The 17476-nt window shown below is 55.2% G+C and overlaps 1 protein-coding gene across 1 annotated transcript; it reads right to left on the reverse strand.

The window, feature by feature from the left end:
• Nucleotides 1-8868: 8868 nt before the first annotated feature.
• On the reverse strand, nt 8869-13005 carry LOC138918307 (ral guanine nucleotide dissociation stimulator-like). The gene is made up of 8 exons (XM_070239312.1): nt 12886-13005; nt 12280-12349; nt 11432-11500; nt 10914-10988; nt 10296-10328; nt 9804-9925; nt 9507-9598; nt 8869-9172 (listed from the first exon to the last, which is right to left on the reverse strand). Exons 2-8 carry the CDS (start codon nt 12301-12303, stop codon nt 9111-9113), a joined length of 477 nt encoding a protein of 158 aa, XP_070095413.1. The 5' UTR covers nt 12304-12349; nt 12886-13005; the 3' UTR covers nt 8869-9110.
• Nucleotides 13006-17476: the final 4471 nt, after the last annotated feature.

Below are 17476 nucleotides of genomic sequence, written 5' to 3' on the forward strand. Positions count from 1 at the left end.
GCCAGAATCAGGTCCTGGAGACGCTGGAATCATGTGCAGGAACCGGCAGAATCACCCATTGCACACAGTGGACCCACTTTCTGGAAATGCCAGAACCACCTGCTGGACACAACGGAACCACCTTCTTGACATGCTGGAACCACCCCTGGATATGCTGCCACCAACCACCAGACATGACTGATCCACCTGCTGGACAGCACTGATCCACCTGCCAAACATAGCTGAACCACGAGCCGGACACACCAGAACCACCTGCCTGACATCCCAGAAACACCTGCCTGACACACTGGAGCCACCTGTCGGACATGGCAGAACCAGGTGCCGGACACTGTAAAACCACATGCAGGATATGCCAGAAGCAGATGCCAAACACATCACAACCACCTGCCGGGCATGCCGGAACCACCCGCCAGACACGCCAGACAACAGGCAGGACAAGCTGAAATCACCTGCCGGATATGCCATAACCAGGTCCTGAATACACCAGAACCAACTTGAATGTCAAAATCAACTGATGGACATGCCAGAACCACCACCCAGACATGCTAACCCACCACCTGACATGACGAAATCAGGTCCCGGACACACCATAGCCACCTGCCAGACACGCTGGAATCACCTGCCAGACACGTGGGAATCAACTGCCAGACACCCCAGACACACCAGCCAGACACTTCAGAACCACCACACAGGCATGCCAGAAGCACCAGCCACACACGTCTGAACCAACTGCTGGACACCCTGGAGGCACCCACTGGAAATGCTGGAAACGCCTTACCAATGTAACAGAACCACTTGCCAGACACACCGCAAACACCTACCATACATGCCGGAAACACCTGTTGGATATGCCAGAACCAGTTGCTGGACACGGCGGAATCTGGTGCCCTAAGGCCAGAAAAACCTGCTGGACATGCCCAAAACACTTGCCAGATATGCAAGTACCACCTGCCAGACATGCCAGAATCACCTGCCAGATGTGCTAGAAAAAGGTGTCGCACACACCGAAATGAGGTGCCAGACAAAACTGAACCACCTGCAGGACACCCTGGAGCCACCTACTGGATACAACAGAAAGAGGTGTTGCACATCCTGGAACCAGGTCCTGGACACGACTGAACCAAGTGATGGACAAGCCTGAACCACCTGATGAACTCGTCGTAACCACCTTTAGGATGAGCTGGAACCATCTGGTGGACATGCTGGAAGCCGAACACGCTACATCCAGGTGCAAGACACACTGGAGCCACCTGTGGGATATGCCAGAACCCCAGGCTAGACATTCTCAAAGGACACGCCGGCTATGCCGAACCACTTCCTGGATACACCCGGACCACCTGCCGGACAACCCCAAAGCACCTCCCGGAGAGGACTGAATCACATGCAGGACATGCCCAAACATCATTCGGACACGTCAGAACCACATTTCAGAAATGCCTGGGTCAGGGGACAGCCATGCCTGGACCATCTGGCAGAGGCACCTCGACCAGCTGACAGACATGCCTGACCCACCTGCCGTACACGCTGGAACCACCTGCTTGACTCGCCAGAACCACATGCTGGACACGACGGAACGACCTTCTGGACACACTGCAACGACCCCTAGATATGCTGCAACCCACCACCAGACACAACTGATCCACGTGCTGGACAGCACTGATCCACCCGTGAAACATGGCGGAAGCACGAGCCTGACATCCCGGAACCAACTGTCAGACATGCCAGAATCACCTCTCACATATGGCAGAATCAGGTACCGGATACCGTAACCACATTCTGGGCACACTGGAACCAGGTTATGGATTTTCTGTCAAGTGGTTCAGGCTGGTCTATAAGGTGATTCAAGGGTGTCTGGCAGCTGTTTCAGGCGTGTCTGGCACCTGGATCTGGCCTGTGCTGGACCTGTTCCTGGCATATCCATAACATGGTTCCTGCGTGTGTGGCACATGGTTCTGGCGTATTCAGCAGGTGGATTCAGCGTACCGGGCGCCTGGTTCCGTATCTGACAGTTGGTTCCATGGTGTCTGACAGGTGGTTCCTGTGTCTCTGGCATGTGGTTCCGGTATGTTCTGAAGGTGGTTCCAGCGTGTCTGGCAGGTGGCTACTAGTGTGTCCAGGACCTGATTCAGTTGTGTGCGGTTGGTGCGCTCACAGTGTCCAGGTGTTGATTCTGGCATGTCTGGCATTCGGTTCCCGCATGTGCGGTGGGGGATTCTAGTCTGTCTGGTAGGTTGTTCCAGCCTTTTCCAGAAATTGGTTCTGGTGTATCCAGGAGCTGGTTCTGGTGTATCTGGCAGGTGATTTTGTTATGTCTGGCAGGTTTTTCCAGCATGTTAGGATGGTGGTTCTGGCTTGTCTGACAGGTTTTTGTGGCATGTCCAACACCTGGTTCTGGCGTATTCACCATTGGTTTCAGTGTATCTGGCACGTGGTCTCAGCATATCCAACAGGTGTTTGCGAAGTGTCTGGCAGGTGGTTCCTGTGTGTCTGGCATGTGGTTCTGGTACGTTTGGAAGATGGTTCGGATGTGTCCGTTAGGTGCTTCTGGCATGTGTGGGAGTTGGTTCTGGTGTGTCAGAGTCATGTTTCCGGTGTGTCCGGCAGGTGTTTCCAGGTGTGTCTGGTGGGTGCTTCTGGTGTGTCTGGCGGGTCGTTCTGGCATGTCTGTGTGGTGGTTAAAGAGTGTGCAGAGGCTGGTTCCAGCATGGCTGTCGGGTTTTTCCAGCATCTAAGGGGCCTGGTTCTAGTGTATCCGGCAGGTGATTTTGGCATGTCTCGCAGGTGGTTCTGGTGAGTCAAGCAGGTGGTTCTGGTGTGTTCGGCAGGTGGTTCAGGTCTGTCCAGAAAGTGGTTCCATCATGTCTGGCACGTGTTTCTGGCATATCTGAGAGTTGGTTCTGGCATGCCCTGCATGTGATTCCCAAGTGTCCGTCAAGTGGTTCTGGCATATTCGGCAGGTGATTTTGGCGTGTGAGTCAGGTGGTTCTGGCCTCTCCTGCAGGTGCTTCCGGCGCATTCTGGACCTGATTCTCACGACTGTGGTGAGTGGTTACAGAGTGTCCAGATGATGGTTCCAACATGTCCACCAGTTGGTTACAGCATGTCAGGCACATGGGTCACACTTGTGCGGCAGGTGTTTCAGGCGTGCACACAGATTGTTCCAGTGCACCCAGAAGGTTGTTTTGGCATGTCCAGCAGACGGTTGAGTCTTGTCCGGCAGGTGAATCAGTCGTGTGGGGCACCTGGTTCCGGCATGTACTGCGCCTGTTTCTGGTGTATCTGGCAGGTGGTTCCGTTATGTCTAGCACACGGTTCCAGGGTATCATGCAGGTGATTTTGACGTGTCCTGTGGGTTGTCCAAGCGTGTCTGACACCTGGTTCTGGTGTGTCTGGCAGGTACTTTCAGTGAATCAGGCACCTGGTTCCAGCATATCCAAGAGGTGGTCCCCGCATGTCTGGTAGATGATTCCGACGTTTGTGTCACAAGGTTCCGTCATATCCAGCAGGGGATTTTGAGGTGTCTGGCAGGTGGTTCCAGTGTGTCTGGCATCTGGTTCTGGCATGTCTTGCAGGTGGTCAGTCATGTCCATCACCTGGTTTCGGTGTGTGCGACACCTGTATCTGCTGTATCCGGCAGGTGGTTCTCACAAGACTTGTAGGTGGTTCAGACGTGTCCAGAAGGTGGTTCTGGCGTGTGGGGCACCTGGTTCCGGTGTGCCTGGCATGTGGTTCAGGATTCTCCATCTAGTGGTTCAGGCTGGTCTAACAGCTGGTTCAGGTGTGTCCGGCAGCTGTTTCAGGTGTTTCTGGAACCTGGTTCTGGCCTGTACTGGACCTGTTTCTGGTGTATCCATCATATGGATCTGGTATGTCCAGCACAGCTTTTGGGCGAGTTCAGCAGGTGGCTTCAGCGTACTGGATGCCTGGTTCCATCGTATCTGACCATTGGTTCCGTGGTGTCTGGCAGGTAGTTCCTGTGTGTCTGGCATATGGTTCCAGTATGTTCTGAAGGTGGTTCTGGCATGTCCAGCTGGTGGCTACCGTGTGTCCGGACCCTGATTCCTTCGTGTGCGGTTGGTGCGTTCAGTGTGTCCAGGTGTTGGTTCCGGCATGTTTGACAGTTGGTTCCCACATGCCTGGCAGGGGATTCCAGGCTGCCTGGCAGGTTGTTCTGGCCTTTTCTGGAAATTAGTTCTGGCGTATCCAGGACCTGGTTCCAGTTTATCTGGCAGGTGATTTTGGCATGTCCGGCAGGATGTGCTGGCGTGTTAGGCTGGTGGTTCTGGCTTGTCTGGCAGGTGTTTGTGGCATGGCCAGCACCTGGTTCTGGTGTATTCGGGAGGTGGTTTCAGTGTATCTGGCACGTGGTCTCGGCATATCCAACAGGTGGTTGCAAAGTGTCTGGCAGGTAGTTCCTGTGTGTCTGGCATGTGGTTCTGGTATGTTCGGAAGATGGTTCCAGCATGTCCTTTGGGTGCTTCTGGCATGTCTGCAAGGTTGTTCTGGCGTGTCAGTGCCATGGTTTCAGTGTGTCCGGCAGGTGGTTCCAGGTGGTTCTGGCGTGTCTGGTGGGTGCTTCTGGTGTGTATGGCGGGTCATTCAGGCATGTCTGTATCGTGGTTTCAGAGTGTGCGGCAGGTGCTTCTGGCATGTCTGTTGGCTTTTTCCGGCTTCTAAGGGGACTGGTTCCAGTGTATCCAGCAGGTGATTTTGGCTTGTCCAGAAGGTGGTTCTGGCGAGTGAAGCAGATGGTTCAGGCGTGTCCAGCAGGTGGTTCATGTCTGTCAGTGATGTGGTTCCGGCATTTCCAGCACATGGTTCTGGCACTCTGAGAGATGGTTCTTTCATGCCCGTCATGTGATTCTGAAGTGTCCATCAAGTGGTTCTTGTGTATCCAGCAGGTGATTTTGGCGTTTGAGTCAGATGGTTCTGGTGTGTCCTGCAGGTGCTCTGGCACATTTTGGACCTGATTCTCACATCTGCGGTGGGTGGTTCCACCATTTCCAGATGATGCTTCTGAAGTGTCCAGCAGTTGGTTCCAGCATTTAAGGCAGGTGGGTCACACAAGACCCGCCCAAATCATTCGGCTGAGGCATGAATGATTGTCCTTCCACATGCTTAGGAGGAGAGAGACAATAGGATTTTAACCAACCACTCTTTGGAAGTTAAGAAAAAACTCGCTTTCCACAGTGCTCTTACAGCATACCGGCAACCTCTCATGCCGCCCTTGTGCATGGGTGGAGAGAGTGTTCAGAAAGCAGCTATGGAAGAAAAGCCAAGTTTGCTCAGCAGAGTCCTACATTGCCCTAAAACTGGAAGGCACAAAACACTGCCTCCAACCCTCAAGGGGAGATGAGCAATAATCCATCTTGCTTCCAGCTCTTTAGGAAGCTGAGAAAGAACTCACTTTCCACACTGTTCTTATAGTGTACCTTGAACATCTCATACAAAGGCACCTGAAATGCTGTTTATTTGGAGCCCTTAACTCATTGCTTTAGAACTTCTGCTTTTGGGGCATTTCCATCTTGCCAACCCAGCTCAGACAAAATGCCTACATCTTCTCCTTAAGCAAGGAGGCTGAGGCCCGAATGGTTGTGCTTCCACATGCTTAGGAGGAGAGAGACAATAGGCTTTTAACCAACCGCCCTTGTGCACTGGAGGAGAGAGTGTCAGAAAGCACCTATGGGAGAAAGGCCCCTTTGCTCTCAGCCGTGCCCTACATTGCTCTAGAGGTGGAAGGCACAAAGCACTGCCTCCATCCCTCAAGGGGAGACAAGACACCAACCATCTTGCTTCCAGCTCTTTAGGAAGCTGAGAAAGAAGTCGCTTTCCACAGTGCTCTTACAGCATACTGGGAACCTCTCATACACAGGCAGTTGAATGCCATTTCCTCCCAGCCCTTAACTCGCTACTTTAGAACTTCTGCTTCTGCCACATTTCCCTCTTGCCAACCCGGCTCAGGGGTAATGGCTACATCTTCCCCTTAAGCAATGGGGCCAAGGCCCATATGATTGTGATTCCACAAGCTTAGGAGGATAGAGACAAGAGGCTTTTAACCAACCGCCCTTGTGCACTCATGGAGAGAGTGTCAGAAAGCCCCTATGTCAGAAAGGCCCATTTGCTCTCAACCATGCCCTATATTGCTCGAGAGGTGGACAGCACAAAGCACTGCCTCCATCCCTCAAGGGGAGACAAGCCACAAACTGTCTTGCTTCCAGCTCTTTAGGAAGCTGAGAACTCACCTGCTGGATATGCTCGAACCAGGCACCTTAGATGCTGGAAAAACCCGACAGGCATGCCAAAAGCACCCGCCAAACACTCTGGAACCACCACACAGACATCCCATAATGACCCACCAGACTCACCGTAAGCACCCACCAGACACACTGGAAACATGAGTCTGACACGCCAGAACCAACTTCCAGACATGCTGGAAGCACCTAACGGACAGGCCGGAACCATCTTCCGAACCTAACAGAACCACATGCCAGACACACAGGAACCACCTGCCACACACTTCGGAACCACCTGTTGGATATCCCAGAACCAAGTACCAGATACACTGAAACCACCTCCCAAATATGCCAGAACCAGGTGCCGGACATGCCACAAACACCTGCCACACAAGCTGGAACCACCATCCTAACATGCCAGAACAACCTGCCGGACAAACCAAAATCACCTGCCGGATACACCGGAACCAGGTCCTGGATACGCCGGTACCAATTTCTGGAAAAGGCTGGAAAATCTGCCAGACACGCCAGAATCACCCACCGGACATGCAGGAACTAATTGCAAGACATGCCGGAAACAAAGCCAGGACACTCTGAAAGCATCAACCGGACAGGATGGAATCAGGTCCCAGACACACTGTTGCAACCTGCTGGACATGCCAGAACCAACTTTCGAATGTACCAGAACCATATGCCAGACACACAGGAACCACCTGCCAGACACCATGGAACCAACTGTCAGATACACCGGAACCGGGCTCCAGTTTCCTGCATTTATCAGTTCTAATAGGTGTGTAGAAGTATCTCATTGAGGTTTTATATGAAATTCCCGAATGACCTGTGGCGTTGGTCATCTGTCCTCAGGATCGTTTGCCATCTGTATGTCTTCTTTGGTGAGGGATATATTCAGGTCTTTTGCCCATTTTTCAATAAGGTTGTTTATTTTTTTGTTATGGTTGACTTTTAAGAATTCTTTACTTATATCTTGGACATAGTTTCTTTATCATATATCTGTTTTGCGAATATCGTCTGCCAGTCTGTAATTTGTCTTTTGACTCATCGATTTTGCCTTCCACAAAGCAGGAGTTTTTAATTTAATAAAGTCTAACTTGGGGCCGGCCCGCTGGCACAGTGGTGAAGTTCACGCACTCCACTTCGGCAGCCTGGGGTTCACAGGTTCGGATCCTGGGTGTAGACCTACACACAGCTTGTCAAGCCATGCCGTGACAGCATCCCACAGTCCAAATAGAGGAAAATGGGCACAGATGTTAGCTCAGGGTCAACCTTCCATACCAAAATAATAAATAAAGTCTAACATCAGTTTTTTTTCAGAGATTATACTTTCAGTTTGTATCTTAATAACATAATTCCAGATTCGAGTCCACTTAGAGTTTGTTGCATAATCTTTTTAGAAGTTGCATTGTTTTGCATTACATTTAGGTCTCTGTTCCATTTACTAAAAGTTTGTGAAAGTGTAAATTCTATATCTAGGTTCATTTTTGTAAGAGCTTTAATGAGGTGCAATTGATAGAGAAAGAACCTGACATATCTAATATGTACTATCTGATGACTTCCCCCACATACCAACTGACATATATGTATAAATTTCTCCTTTAGCCTATGACAGGGTGGATCACATTGATTTAATTTTGGAATGCTGATACAACCTTGCATACCTGAAAAAATTTCCTCTTTGTCCTGGTGTATGATTGTTTTACATTGTTGGCTTCGGTTTTCTAATATTTCATAGAAAACGGTAACTGCTCATTTCTGAGACTTGTTGTTCTCAAGTTTTCCCTAGTTTTAAACTCTAGTTTTGCTTTTAGGGTACTGCTGGCCTCATAAGATGAGTTGGAAAGTGTTTTCTCTGGTGATATTTTCTGGAACAGATTGTTGGGAGCACTAGGTTTCTGGAGGGAGACCTGGCTGAGGCCCTAAAAGCTGCATCCCACAGCTTTCCCCTTGGATAGACAACAAGCAGGAAATGGTATTCAGAGTCAGGGACCAGAAGCCCAGGGGGATCCAGTCTAGGTCAGAGGTGAACAGGGAGCCCCTAGTGGGCCCGAGAAGGCAGAGTCCTGCCTGCCCATGGTCCATGTCCACAGGACCTTCCTCTGGCCTCGTCCTCTCTATGTGCACGTTTTGAGCTTTTGACGGTATTTTCCCCACTTAGAGCTGAAGCCATTGCGGAGACTGAATCAGAAAACAAGGTCCTAATCTGTGTGCAAGAGAAACCGGGAAAATGTTCCCTCTTCCGGCAGAGTGTCGAAAGGCAGCCACTGTCCTGGGCAGGACGTGTGCTAGGGACAGGCACGTGCTAGTTTGACAGACACGCCCAGCTTAGTGGTTGTGGCTCTGGCTGAGAAAACGCCTCCAACCGCTTAGTCCCAAGAGGTCGGAGGGGCCATCTCTGCTCCTGGACAGGGTGAACCACACTGCAATTATCCTGTCCTCGGCAGGAGGGGGACTTGGGCATGTCGTTCAGTAGCCAGGGAGAGGACTGGCACTTCTCCCTTCTCCACATAAACTGAGCTGCTCACTCTGGGAGATTTCTAAATTTGAGGAGGAATGTGAGTTTCTGGATCCGGTTTCCATGAGTGCTGCGAGCGAAAGACTCACACCTCCACTCCCAGGATTAGAAAGAAGCAACAATTTAATATAATACTCAAACGGAGCATTTACCATTGACAACAAAATATGGCCCCGCCAAATAGGGAAATAGATGCTGGGCAAAAGGGGGGAGGGAGAAGAGGGGTTGGTGCCTCCCCTCGTGGCCAACAGGGGACCCCCAGAAACGGATCACAAAGTTCTCCTCATCAGAATCAGGGGAGGTGGCCATGTGCACCCTGAGTGTCAATGCTGTGTCCCCGCTGTAGCTCAGCTGGTCTCAGGAGGGTCATCGACCACCACCACTGGGCCCTTGGTTGGGGGTCTGGTGTCTGGAGAAAGAGAGGCGTTTCCTGAGTGGCCTGCCTTGGAACCACAGTGCACACCCCATCCCGGCCCCCACTGCGCTCTCTGCTCCAGCCATTTGCTCAGTGCTCAGTCAGCCAACAGCACCCCATCTGTCCCTGACACAGGGGCTGATATTTAGCGTCACCCATTTCACAGAGGAGGAAACCAATCCCAGGAACGTGAGTGCAACCGCCCAGGACAGGACTGCTCAGCAGTGGAGCTGGAACCCAGGGCCAGCTGTCTGCCTCCCCAGGCCCACACTCAGTCTGAATGTTTCCTGAGCCCGTGGATTCAGCCACTGCCGGTCTAGACACTCACTCTGCCCTGAGCGGTTCTTCTTGTGTTTGAAGAAGAGTTGAATCTTTCTGACCCAGTGGTATCGGGGCTCCAGCTGGCAAGACAGGCTGTAGCTACAGGACAGAGCAGAGCTGGGAGCTCTCAGGAGCCACACATCACATGTGCATCCTGGAGCCTGCCAGCAGCTGGAGTCGAAGGGCCCCAGGGGTCGCCATGCAACCAGATCTGAGGCTGACCAGTGAGCCATGGACATGGGCTCTGGAGCTGGTCAGCAGAGAGAGTCTGCCCTGCCCTCCCCCAACTCCTGACTCGACTCACCTCTCCTCCTCGCTCAGGGGCTCCACGGCCTGGAACCAGGCCCCAAAGTGCTTGTCGGGCTGCACGGTGTACAGATTTGCAGCCTCCTGGAGCAGCTCGATCTCGTCCATCAGTTTGAATTGCTAGGACAGAGCAAGCACAGGATGCCTACAGGGCCTGAGTGGGGGACCCTGCAGGGCTCGTGGAGGGGGTGAGGAAGGGGGCAAGGGGCCAGTCTGGGGCCTTTGCCCACTTGGGAACCCTCCCTCCCTGCGATTCCAGTCAGGACTTGCCTGCTCTCACACTTGGCTCAAAATAGCTCCTCCAGGAAGGAGTCTTTGATGCCAGCCCTTCCCCCACCGACCAATGCCATAGGATCCCTAGCTCTGTATATCGAACTGTGCAAATAAATGTTCCACCCTGGGGATTGGGCCAGAGGGGGTCCTGCCCACTGCTGGGGGGTCTCTGATTTCCAACCCCCACCCTCCCCACCGGGAGGCCACAGCTGCTTACTTCATTCCATTTCCGACAGTTGAGCACATTGCCCTGGAAAGCAGACAGCCGCAGTCCATCAGAAACAGCCCCCTTGGCCAGCACTAGCCCCCGTCCACACCTCTTGCAATGCTGCACTACTGCCAGTGGGCAGGCCCATCCAGAGCCCAGACTTGGACCTGGGCCAGTCTCTGGGCTCCAGAGCAGGGGGCACAGAGCAACTGAGGCAAGAGACCTTGTAACCCAACCCTCTCTGATGACACGTGGGGAGACTCAGGCCTCAGGCAGGAAGGGACAGCTCAGCCTCTGATGTGCTTCCTGACTGGGAGGGGCCCGACTTCTCTTCCCTCACTGGCAGGGCCAGAGGGAGAGGCTGAGTCCAGCTCAGACACCACCTCCTGCGGCCACACAGTCAGGCAGCTCTGAGCCTCAGAAGCCCAGGGAACCTGGACGGTGGCTTATGCAGAGCCTGCATCACCCACTGGGGAGATGGGCCTGACACCCCAACTCCCACACGAGGCTGGAGGCCCTGCTGAGAGGACCTTTTCCAAATGCAGAGAGCTCAGGGCTCAGGACAGGACTCTCTCCTCCCCACCCTCAGGAGCCTGAGCCCCTGGACCCACCTCCGGGCTCACTCACCTCCACGTAATCCTCCATTGTACCGTCCAGCAGCTCCAGGGAACCGAAGAACGTCACCAGGGAGGGGACGACACCCTGTGCCGCCATCAGGATGGGCATGGTGATGAGCTCCCGCTCTCAGGTGCCCCCATGAACTTTCCCCTGAAACCCTTCAGCCCAGCCTCCTGCCCACCCCACGCCCCCACACAGAGCAGCCTAGGATCCTCGGGACACCGCAACACACAAAATTCCCTCCCCCGCTCCCCTCCAGGAACACCAAACTCCATCAGTCAAGTCACAGGGATGGCTGTTGGCGCCTCCCAGGGGCAGTGGCCCCTGCCCTTCCCCACCCCAAATCTGCCCTGCTGCCAGCCCTTCCAGGCCTCCTCCTGCTCACTGCCGCTGCAGGCCCGTCATGCTTGGCAGCCACAGCAGATTCGCCTGAGGTGGAAGGCCCCTCTTCTGAGGGAGGCCTCCAGCTGGGAGGAGGCGCCCCCTCTCCTCTGACTCCTGGGCCCCTCCCCCACAGTCACCCTCACCTGCTGCCACTGCCTCTCCTGGGCTCCCTGGCGTGCCCTCTCTGCAGTCTTTAACACGGAGGTCGCCTCCTGTTGGGGCCGAAGACAGGGTCAGTGTGCCCATACTCCCCTCCACATGTCCCCCCAAGGCCCCTGATCTCAGACCCTGGCCATCGGCTCCAGTCCCCTCCTGCCTCTGCTGCTCCAAACTGCAGGGTGCTCTGATTCTAGACCAGTCCCAGCTCCAGGAATCAGTCCTGTGTGACCTTGGGCCTGCCCAGGCCTCCCTGGCCCTCTTTCCTCAGCTGAAAAGTGTGAGGAGAATGTCACCTGCTTCCAGGAGTCTCCTGAGGACTCAGAGTCATCTGCGTGTCATCACTGCTCTCCCCTCACCTCTCGAGGAGGAGCCGGCACAAATCTCCTCCCGTTCCTGTCCTCCCTTGGATGGTAGCACCCCGCTGGGAGGCCTGCACCGCTGATCTTTTCCCTCCACTTCCCAGAGGAGGAGACGGAGGCCCCCAGAGGGGCAGTGACTGGCTCAAGGACCCACTGGGAGAGGCTGCTCCCCATTCCAGCTACAGGCCCTGTCCCCGCTACCTTCACCCCACCCCTGGCTCCAAATCTGACAAAGGCCCCGGCCTCTGGACTCCAGGGGTGTGTCCAGACCCCAGCTGAACAGACAGGGAGGGGGAGGGCAGGGAGTCTTGGGGGACCTGGCCGAGTGGCCCCGGCCTGCCCCAACCTCACAGGGCTCTCTGACCCCCAGCCTGGGCTGAGCCTTGCCATAGCCTCACCTCCTAGGATCCCTTCAGGATGTTCCCCTCCCCTCTCCTTCTGGCCTCCTTCCAGATCTCCAGCCTCCAGGTTACCTGCACTAGCAGCTCCCTGCTCATGCGTTTCTATCTCCTGACCCACTTCTTCCAGGTTCCAGAACTCTCCCTGTGGGGTGGGGAAAGAAAGAAAGAAAGAAAGAAAGAAAGAAAGAAAAACTGTGGGATGCTTGAAGGCAAGTCCCATTTGTTTGAGAACCCAGCAGATCCAAACTGCCTGGGGCCTGGATGAGGGATTTCGCTGGGGTGCTCTGAGCTCTAAGGTCCCCATGGGACTGTGGAGGGGCCTCTCCTCTTGTCCCTTGGGGCCTCCATTCCCAGATGTCCCAAACAGATCTCCTTGGAACAGTGTTGGTTTCAGCTGCATAGAGGCTTCTGTTGCTGCAAAGGAAACACCTGACAATCTCCACCTGGGCTCAAGCCAGGATCTGGTCTGGAAGGAAATGAATCCCTGGGATGGAACTGCTGGCCTAAGGGCCCTGAGAGACTCAGAGACCCAGCACCCAGGTCAGTCCCTGCGCCCGGTGTTCGCTGTCTCCCAGGTGGTCTCAGCTGACTTTGGGGGACATGCCGGCCCAAATGAGGTTGCCTGGGCCACCTCACCCTCATGGTGCTTGGCTGGAGAGCAGTCTACCCACTACCCACCTGGAAACTTGTCCCCAGGTGTCTTGGAGACAAGCAGTGGCAGGGCTCTGCAGGGCAGAAAGGATTGTGTGGCGGGAACAGAAGTTCCCGAGTCCTCGGCACTCCTGGGGAAGCGGAGAGATGGAGCCGTGAGGGTGAGCTGAAGCTCTGCTGCCTCTGGTTTCTGTCACCTCACGGACTTCTCCTGTCCTGGAGGACACACATGCCCAGGGAAGCCAGGGAGGGCACACCTGCCACCCGATGAGTAACACTGCCAGGCACAAGGATTTGTAGCTCAACACAAGAGAGGAAGTGAGTTTGTCCCCACTGGGACCTCAAGTCAAGGTCAACGTGGCCCTGGCATGAGGGTCAAGGGACAGTCCAGGGACTAAGACCCCAGACTTCAATCCTGAGAGCTGAGAAACAAGAGGCAATTCCCATGCATCCAGACAGGGCGTGCCAAGGCTTACCTCAGCCACCCTGATACACAGCTCAACCACCCTGGCCCTGTCCTGTGCTGTCATGCTAGCGTCCCCAAGGCAGGTGACGAGGATGCAATTGGCCATGGTGTTGTCGTACATCACAGTGTCACGGACGGTGGGTGCCAGGGACTCGCGTTTCCTGTTGTCACACTCAGACCAGATGGAGCCGAGGCAGTGGGCGGGCACCAACGTCTTGAACAGCTCCTGCAGAAGATGCGGAGTGTCACCCGGTCCTGCCACACCCCAGCTCAGCGTCCACAGTCCCCCATAGGCCCAGGCAGGGTGAGATCAGAACTGGAGCTCAGGAAGCAGAGCATCTGGCCTGAGGCTTATGGGAGTCCCTGGGTTTTGTCTGTGTCCACTGAATGCACCCAGTCCAGGATGACCCCGAACTCAGGACTGTGGGGAAGGGAGGGGACATTTGCTCCCAGCCCCGTCTCACTTCCTCCAAGCTCCAGAAGGCAGCCCACACATGCCCACCAGAAGGGCCATCATCCACCCATCCCAGTGCCCCTCGAGTCCCACTCCCCATTCCCATGCACATTCCCCCAGAGGCAGGGACAACCCCCAGCTTTGTTTGACTGTCTCCACTGGACTCAATACACATCACCTTCCTGATAAGTGCTGAGGCTGTCCGGGACACCTGCGCAGATGGGGGATCCACCCAAGGACCTGGCAGCACTTCAGTGAGTGCCCATCCCCCACCAAAGGGCCAGACTCTGCCCACCTTCCACTCTCTCCCACCTCATTCATCGGCACAGCCACCCTATACAGCAGGTGCTGAGTGTCTGTCTCTACTGTCCCGTGTTCGCTAGGGGACAGCGAAGGCTTGGGGAGAAAGAAATCTGCCCAGGTCACAGTGTTGATAAGGAAGGAAGCAGGGATTTGGACCCAGATCATCGGAATCCTGAGCAGGGAATGGCAGGTGTGGGGTGGCTCATGGCACCGGGAAGGCAGGGGCCACCCGCCCCGCGAGCTCCTCTGCTCACCGCAGCCATCCTCGTCATCTGCTCTGCCACCAGCTGGGGAGGGAAGTCCAAGATGTTCGGCTTCTCCTCCCTCAGCTGGTCTTCGGTGGTCATGGCCCAGGGGCAGCTGGGCTCTGGGGCTGCCTTTACTGGTGGCCCTTGCTCTGGTCCTGGAGTGGCCGACTCAGGGGCTGCTGGCTCCAGCTCTACCACACGTGGTGAGACTGGAGGTGCAGCTGGCTCCAGCCCGGGGGCTGGCACTGGCTCTGGCTCTGGAAGTGGCAGGAGCTTTGGAGCTGGCTCTGGAGCAGGATAAAGAGAAAGTTTCACGCACACACCTGACAGTTTCTGTGCCTTTCCAAAGACAGAAAGGACTCCACTGCCTCTAAGGGAACGCTAGCCCGTGAACCTCAACACAGACAGTCTTCCCAGACTCCAGTCCCCTCACCTTTCCATTCAGCCTCAATGGCCTTGAGATGCTCCAGGTGGCCTGGCAGAAGGTAGGCATGGCCCTCCACGTGGGAGCCACCAAAGCTGACGTGCAGAGTGGCCAGCTGCAGGGTCCAAGAGGGAAACCGCAGGGGCTCCCTGCAATCCTGCCCTTGGCCCAGCCAGGTTCCCAGCAGGAAATAGATAGCACTGCGGGGAGGCTGATGGGCCAGAGAGTCAGTGGCCTGGCCTTTCCTTAAACACCAGCCTCCCAAGGCACTCTTGTTAGCATCTGCGCCCCTGTGCCAGACCCTCCCCCTCCAGAGGAGGGCCCCATCCCAGCCCTGAGCCCTGGCTGCCTGACCTGGCTGTGGCAGGCCTGCTCATCCAGCAGGCTGAACACAGAGTCTGTGAGAGTCTCTTGTTCCCACCGACACTCTCCTCCCCAAGGGTCTGGACACAGCCCACTCAAGCCCTCCATGTATGTGGGCCACTGGAATGAAGACTCCAGCAGATTTGGGAGCAGCTTGCTCACACACCTCCTACTATGGACCTGGCGGTGGTGCTCACATGGTGTGGATGTGGAGAAAGGGAGGCAGGAGGAGCTGGGACTCTGCTGGGAGTGGGTCTCTAGGGGACAACGCAACCCAGCCTCCCTTCCAATTCTCAAGGGGCCTGGGACCCATGCACAGCTCTCTTTGAGTCCAGTCCTGCTGGAGTGGAAGCCACCAGAACTGAGCCCTCCCATGGGAATCACAAGATGGGTGAGATGCAGGGTTCTCCCAGGCCTGACATGGCCACAGCCTCCATCCTCGCCCCGCACCCTTTTTGCTAGAGACAGGAGGCCCTTCTTCTCGTCCCAAAGACCACTCACTTTGGGAGGTGGTCGTGTCCTCCAGCATCCCGCACGCAATGGGCCAAGCTGCCTCCATGTGTCCCAAAGGGGATGAAGTCATCACCCGGGATGGCGGGTAGATGGGACCTGTGAATGATGTCAAGTGTGACTGTCTGACTCTCAAAATAGAGGGGAGGACCAGGGAGGCTGTCTGCTTCATTCACTGAGTGACCCTTAGTGTGTCCAGAAGTCCTGCTCAGAGTAGGTCCTTCATAGACATTGTTGAATGACCTCCAACCAGAACCATCCCAGGTGTCTGAGTGGGCCTGTGGCCCCTCTGTGACCCTAGAGATCCCTAAGTGGCTACACCAAGGACAAGCACCAGGACCAGCTGGATGGCATCTCAAACTCTTTGACAGGGTGCTCTCCAGGTGCTTTTCCAAACTCAAAAAGCCACAAGCCAGTGAAGGGAGAGGTGAAGTGAAGACTACTTTCCATGGGGGACAGAGAAATAATCACCACCAGCAACCACAGCATGGCCCACCACCCTCTCTGCAGAGCTGGGCACCAGGGAAGCACCTGGATGGCTGATCCCATTCATCCCTGGGAGAAGCCTAGCAAGTTCATCCTCTCTCACCCCACATTTCAGAGGAGCCAACTCAGGCTCAGAGAGATGTGGTGACATTCCCAAGGCAAGACACACAGCTGGCAGTGGGCAGAGTCACCACTGTGCTGAGGAGGAGGCAGGCAGTCACCTGGGAAACAGCTGGTCCAGGACCTGGTGGGAAGTGCTGGAGCCTGAGTAGCTGTAGAGGGAGGTGATGACACTGCAGAGGACTCTGCTGGGGCAGGCTGGCAGCACAGACTCTGAGAGCCTCTGCATCATGCCTGCCTGGAGGGCACGCATCCTGCAGGCCTCAGTTACAGACAGAGTGGACTCATCTTCACTCTGGGTGGGATGAGGAGGACACAGGGTCAGGGCCACCACTGTGAACCACCAGCATTATCGAGGTCTGCAGCTGACCCAGGAACTCCTAGCCCCTCCCAGACATGTGCGACAGGAGACACAGGAGCTCCCACACTCAGCAAGGTTCTGGGCTCTCACAGTACAATCTGACTTTGGGCGTGCGAAGGATTCCACATTGATCTCCCTCGAGGCCATTTGCTCGCTGAGGGACAACAGACCTCCCTCTGTGAAGAGCACCAGCCCAGTGAGTCCTCAACAGACACCCCCTCTCTAGAGAGGAGAACAGAGGCTTAGGTGCGCCAGGTGGCTTCTCTAGGTCCTGTGGGTCAGAACTGAGAGCTGCCCAAAGTGAGGGCTGAGGGCCAGCCCCTCTAACTGCCTGAGGCTTCATTGGGCCCCAACCTGGAGGGAAATGTTATGTGGCCACCCCACCCCGCCCCAGTCTGGAAACAGTGTACAAGGCAGTGACACACTCTGACAATCCCTTTGACTTCCAAAACACGCTGATGGTTATTTCTCTTACATTAAAGGGAGTTTGGAGACCCTCGTTATCGAGGTTGCATGTTCCAAAAAAGGCAAAATTCAAAGATACTCAGGGCCTAGTGGGAAGTGACAACGTTTTCTCTAATCTTCCTAGGAAAATGCAACGAGTGCCCTCCTATCCTCCTATGCAGCTGGTGGGGAGGAGCAGAAGTCCAGATTCCTTTGGGACTGTGGGACACTCAGGGGGGACAGCCCTGTTAGGCTCCCAGGAGATGGGCAGTTTGAGGCTGGATTCTGGGCCTACGCTGGTCATCTCAGGGGCCTGGGTGGGAAGACCCCTCCGTGCCCACTCTCACCTCAGAGCAGCCCTGGTTATTGATGATGGTGCCGTGCAGTTGGCCCCTGTCCAGGGAGATGGAGTACCCGAAGCCATTTGCCAGCTCTTTGA

Source organism: Equus caballus, chromosome 17, assembly GCF_041296265.1.
Source record: "Equus caballus isolate H_3958 breed thoroughbred chromosome 17, TB-T2T, whole genome shotgun sequence".
NCBI lineage: Eukaryota > Metazoa > Chordata > Mammalia > Perissodactyla > Equidae > Equus > Equus caballus.

What these genes read in the sequence shown, in the direction of transcription:
- LOC138918307 (XM_070239312.1), bottom strand. Translation starts at nt 12,303, where the DNA reads ATGAGCAGGGAGCTGCTAGTGCAG. An exon ending in AGGAGAGGCAGTGGCAGCAG is followed by an intron (nt 10,989 to 11,431) that starts GTGAGGGTGACT and finishes ATGGCGGCACAG; the next exon opens with GGTGTCGTCCCCTCCCTGGT. An exon ending in CCCCTGAGCGAGGAGGAGAG is followed by an intron (nt 9,599 to 9,803) that starts GTGAGTCGAGTC and finishes TCTGTCCTGTAG; the next exon opens with CTACAGCCTGTCTTGCCAGC.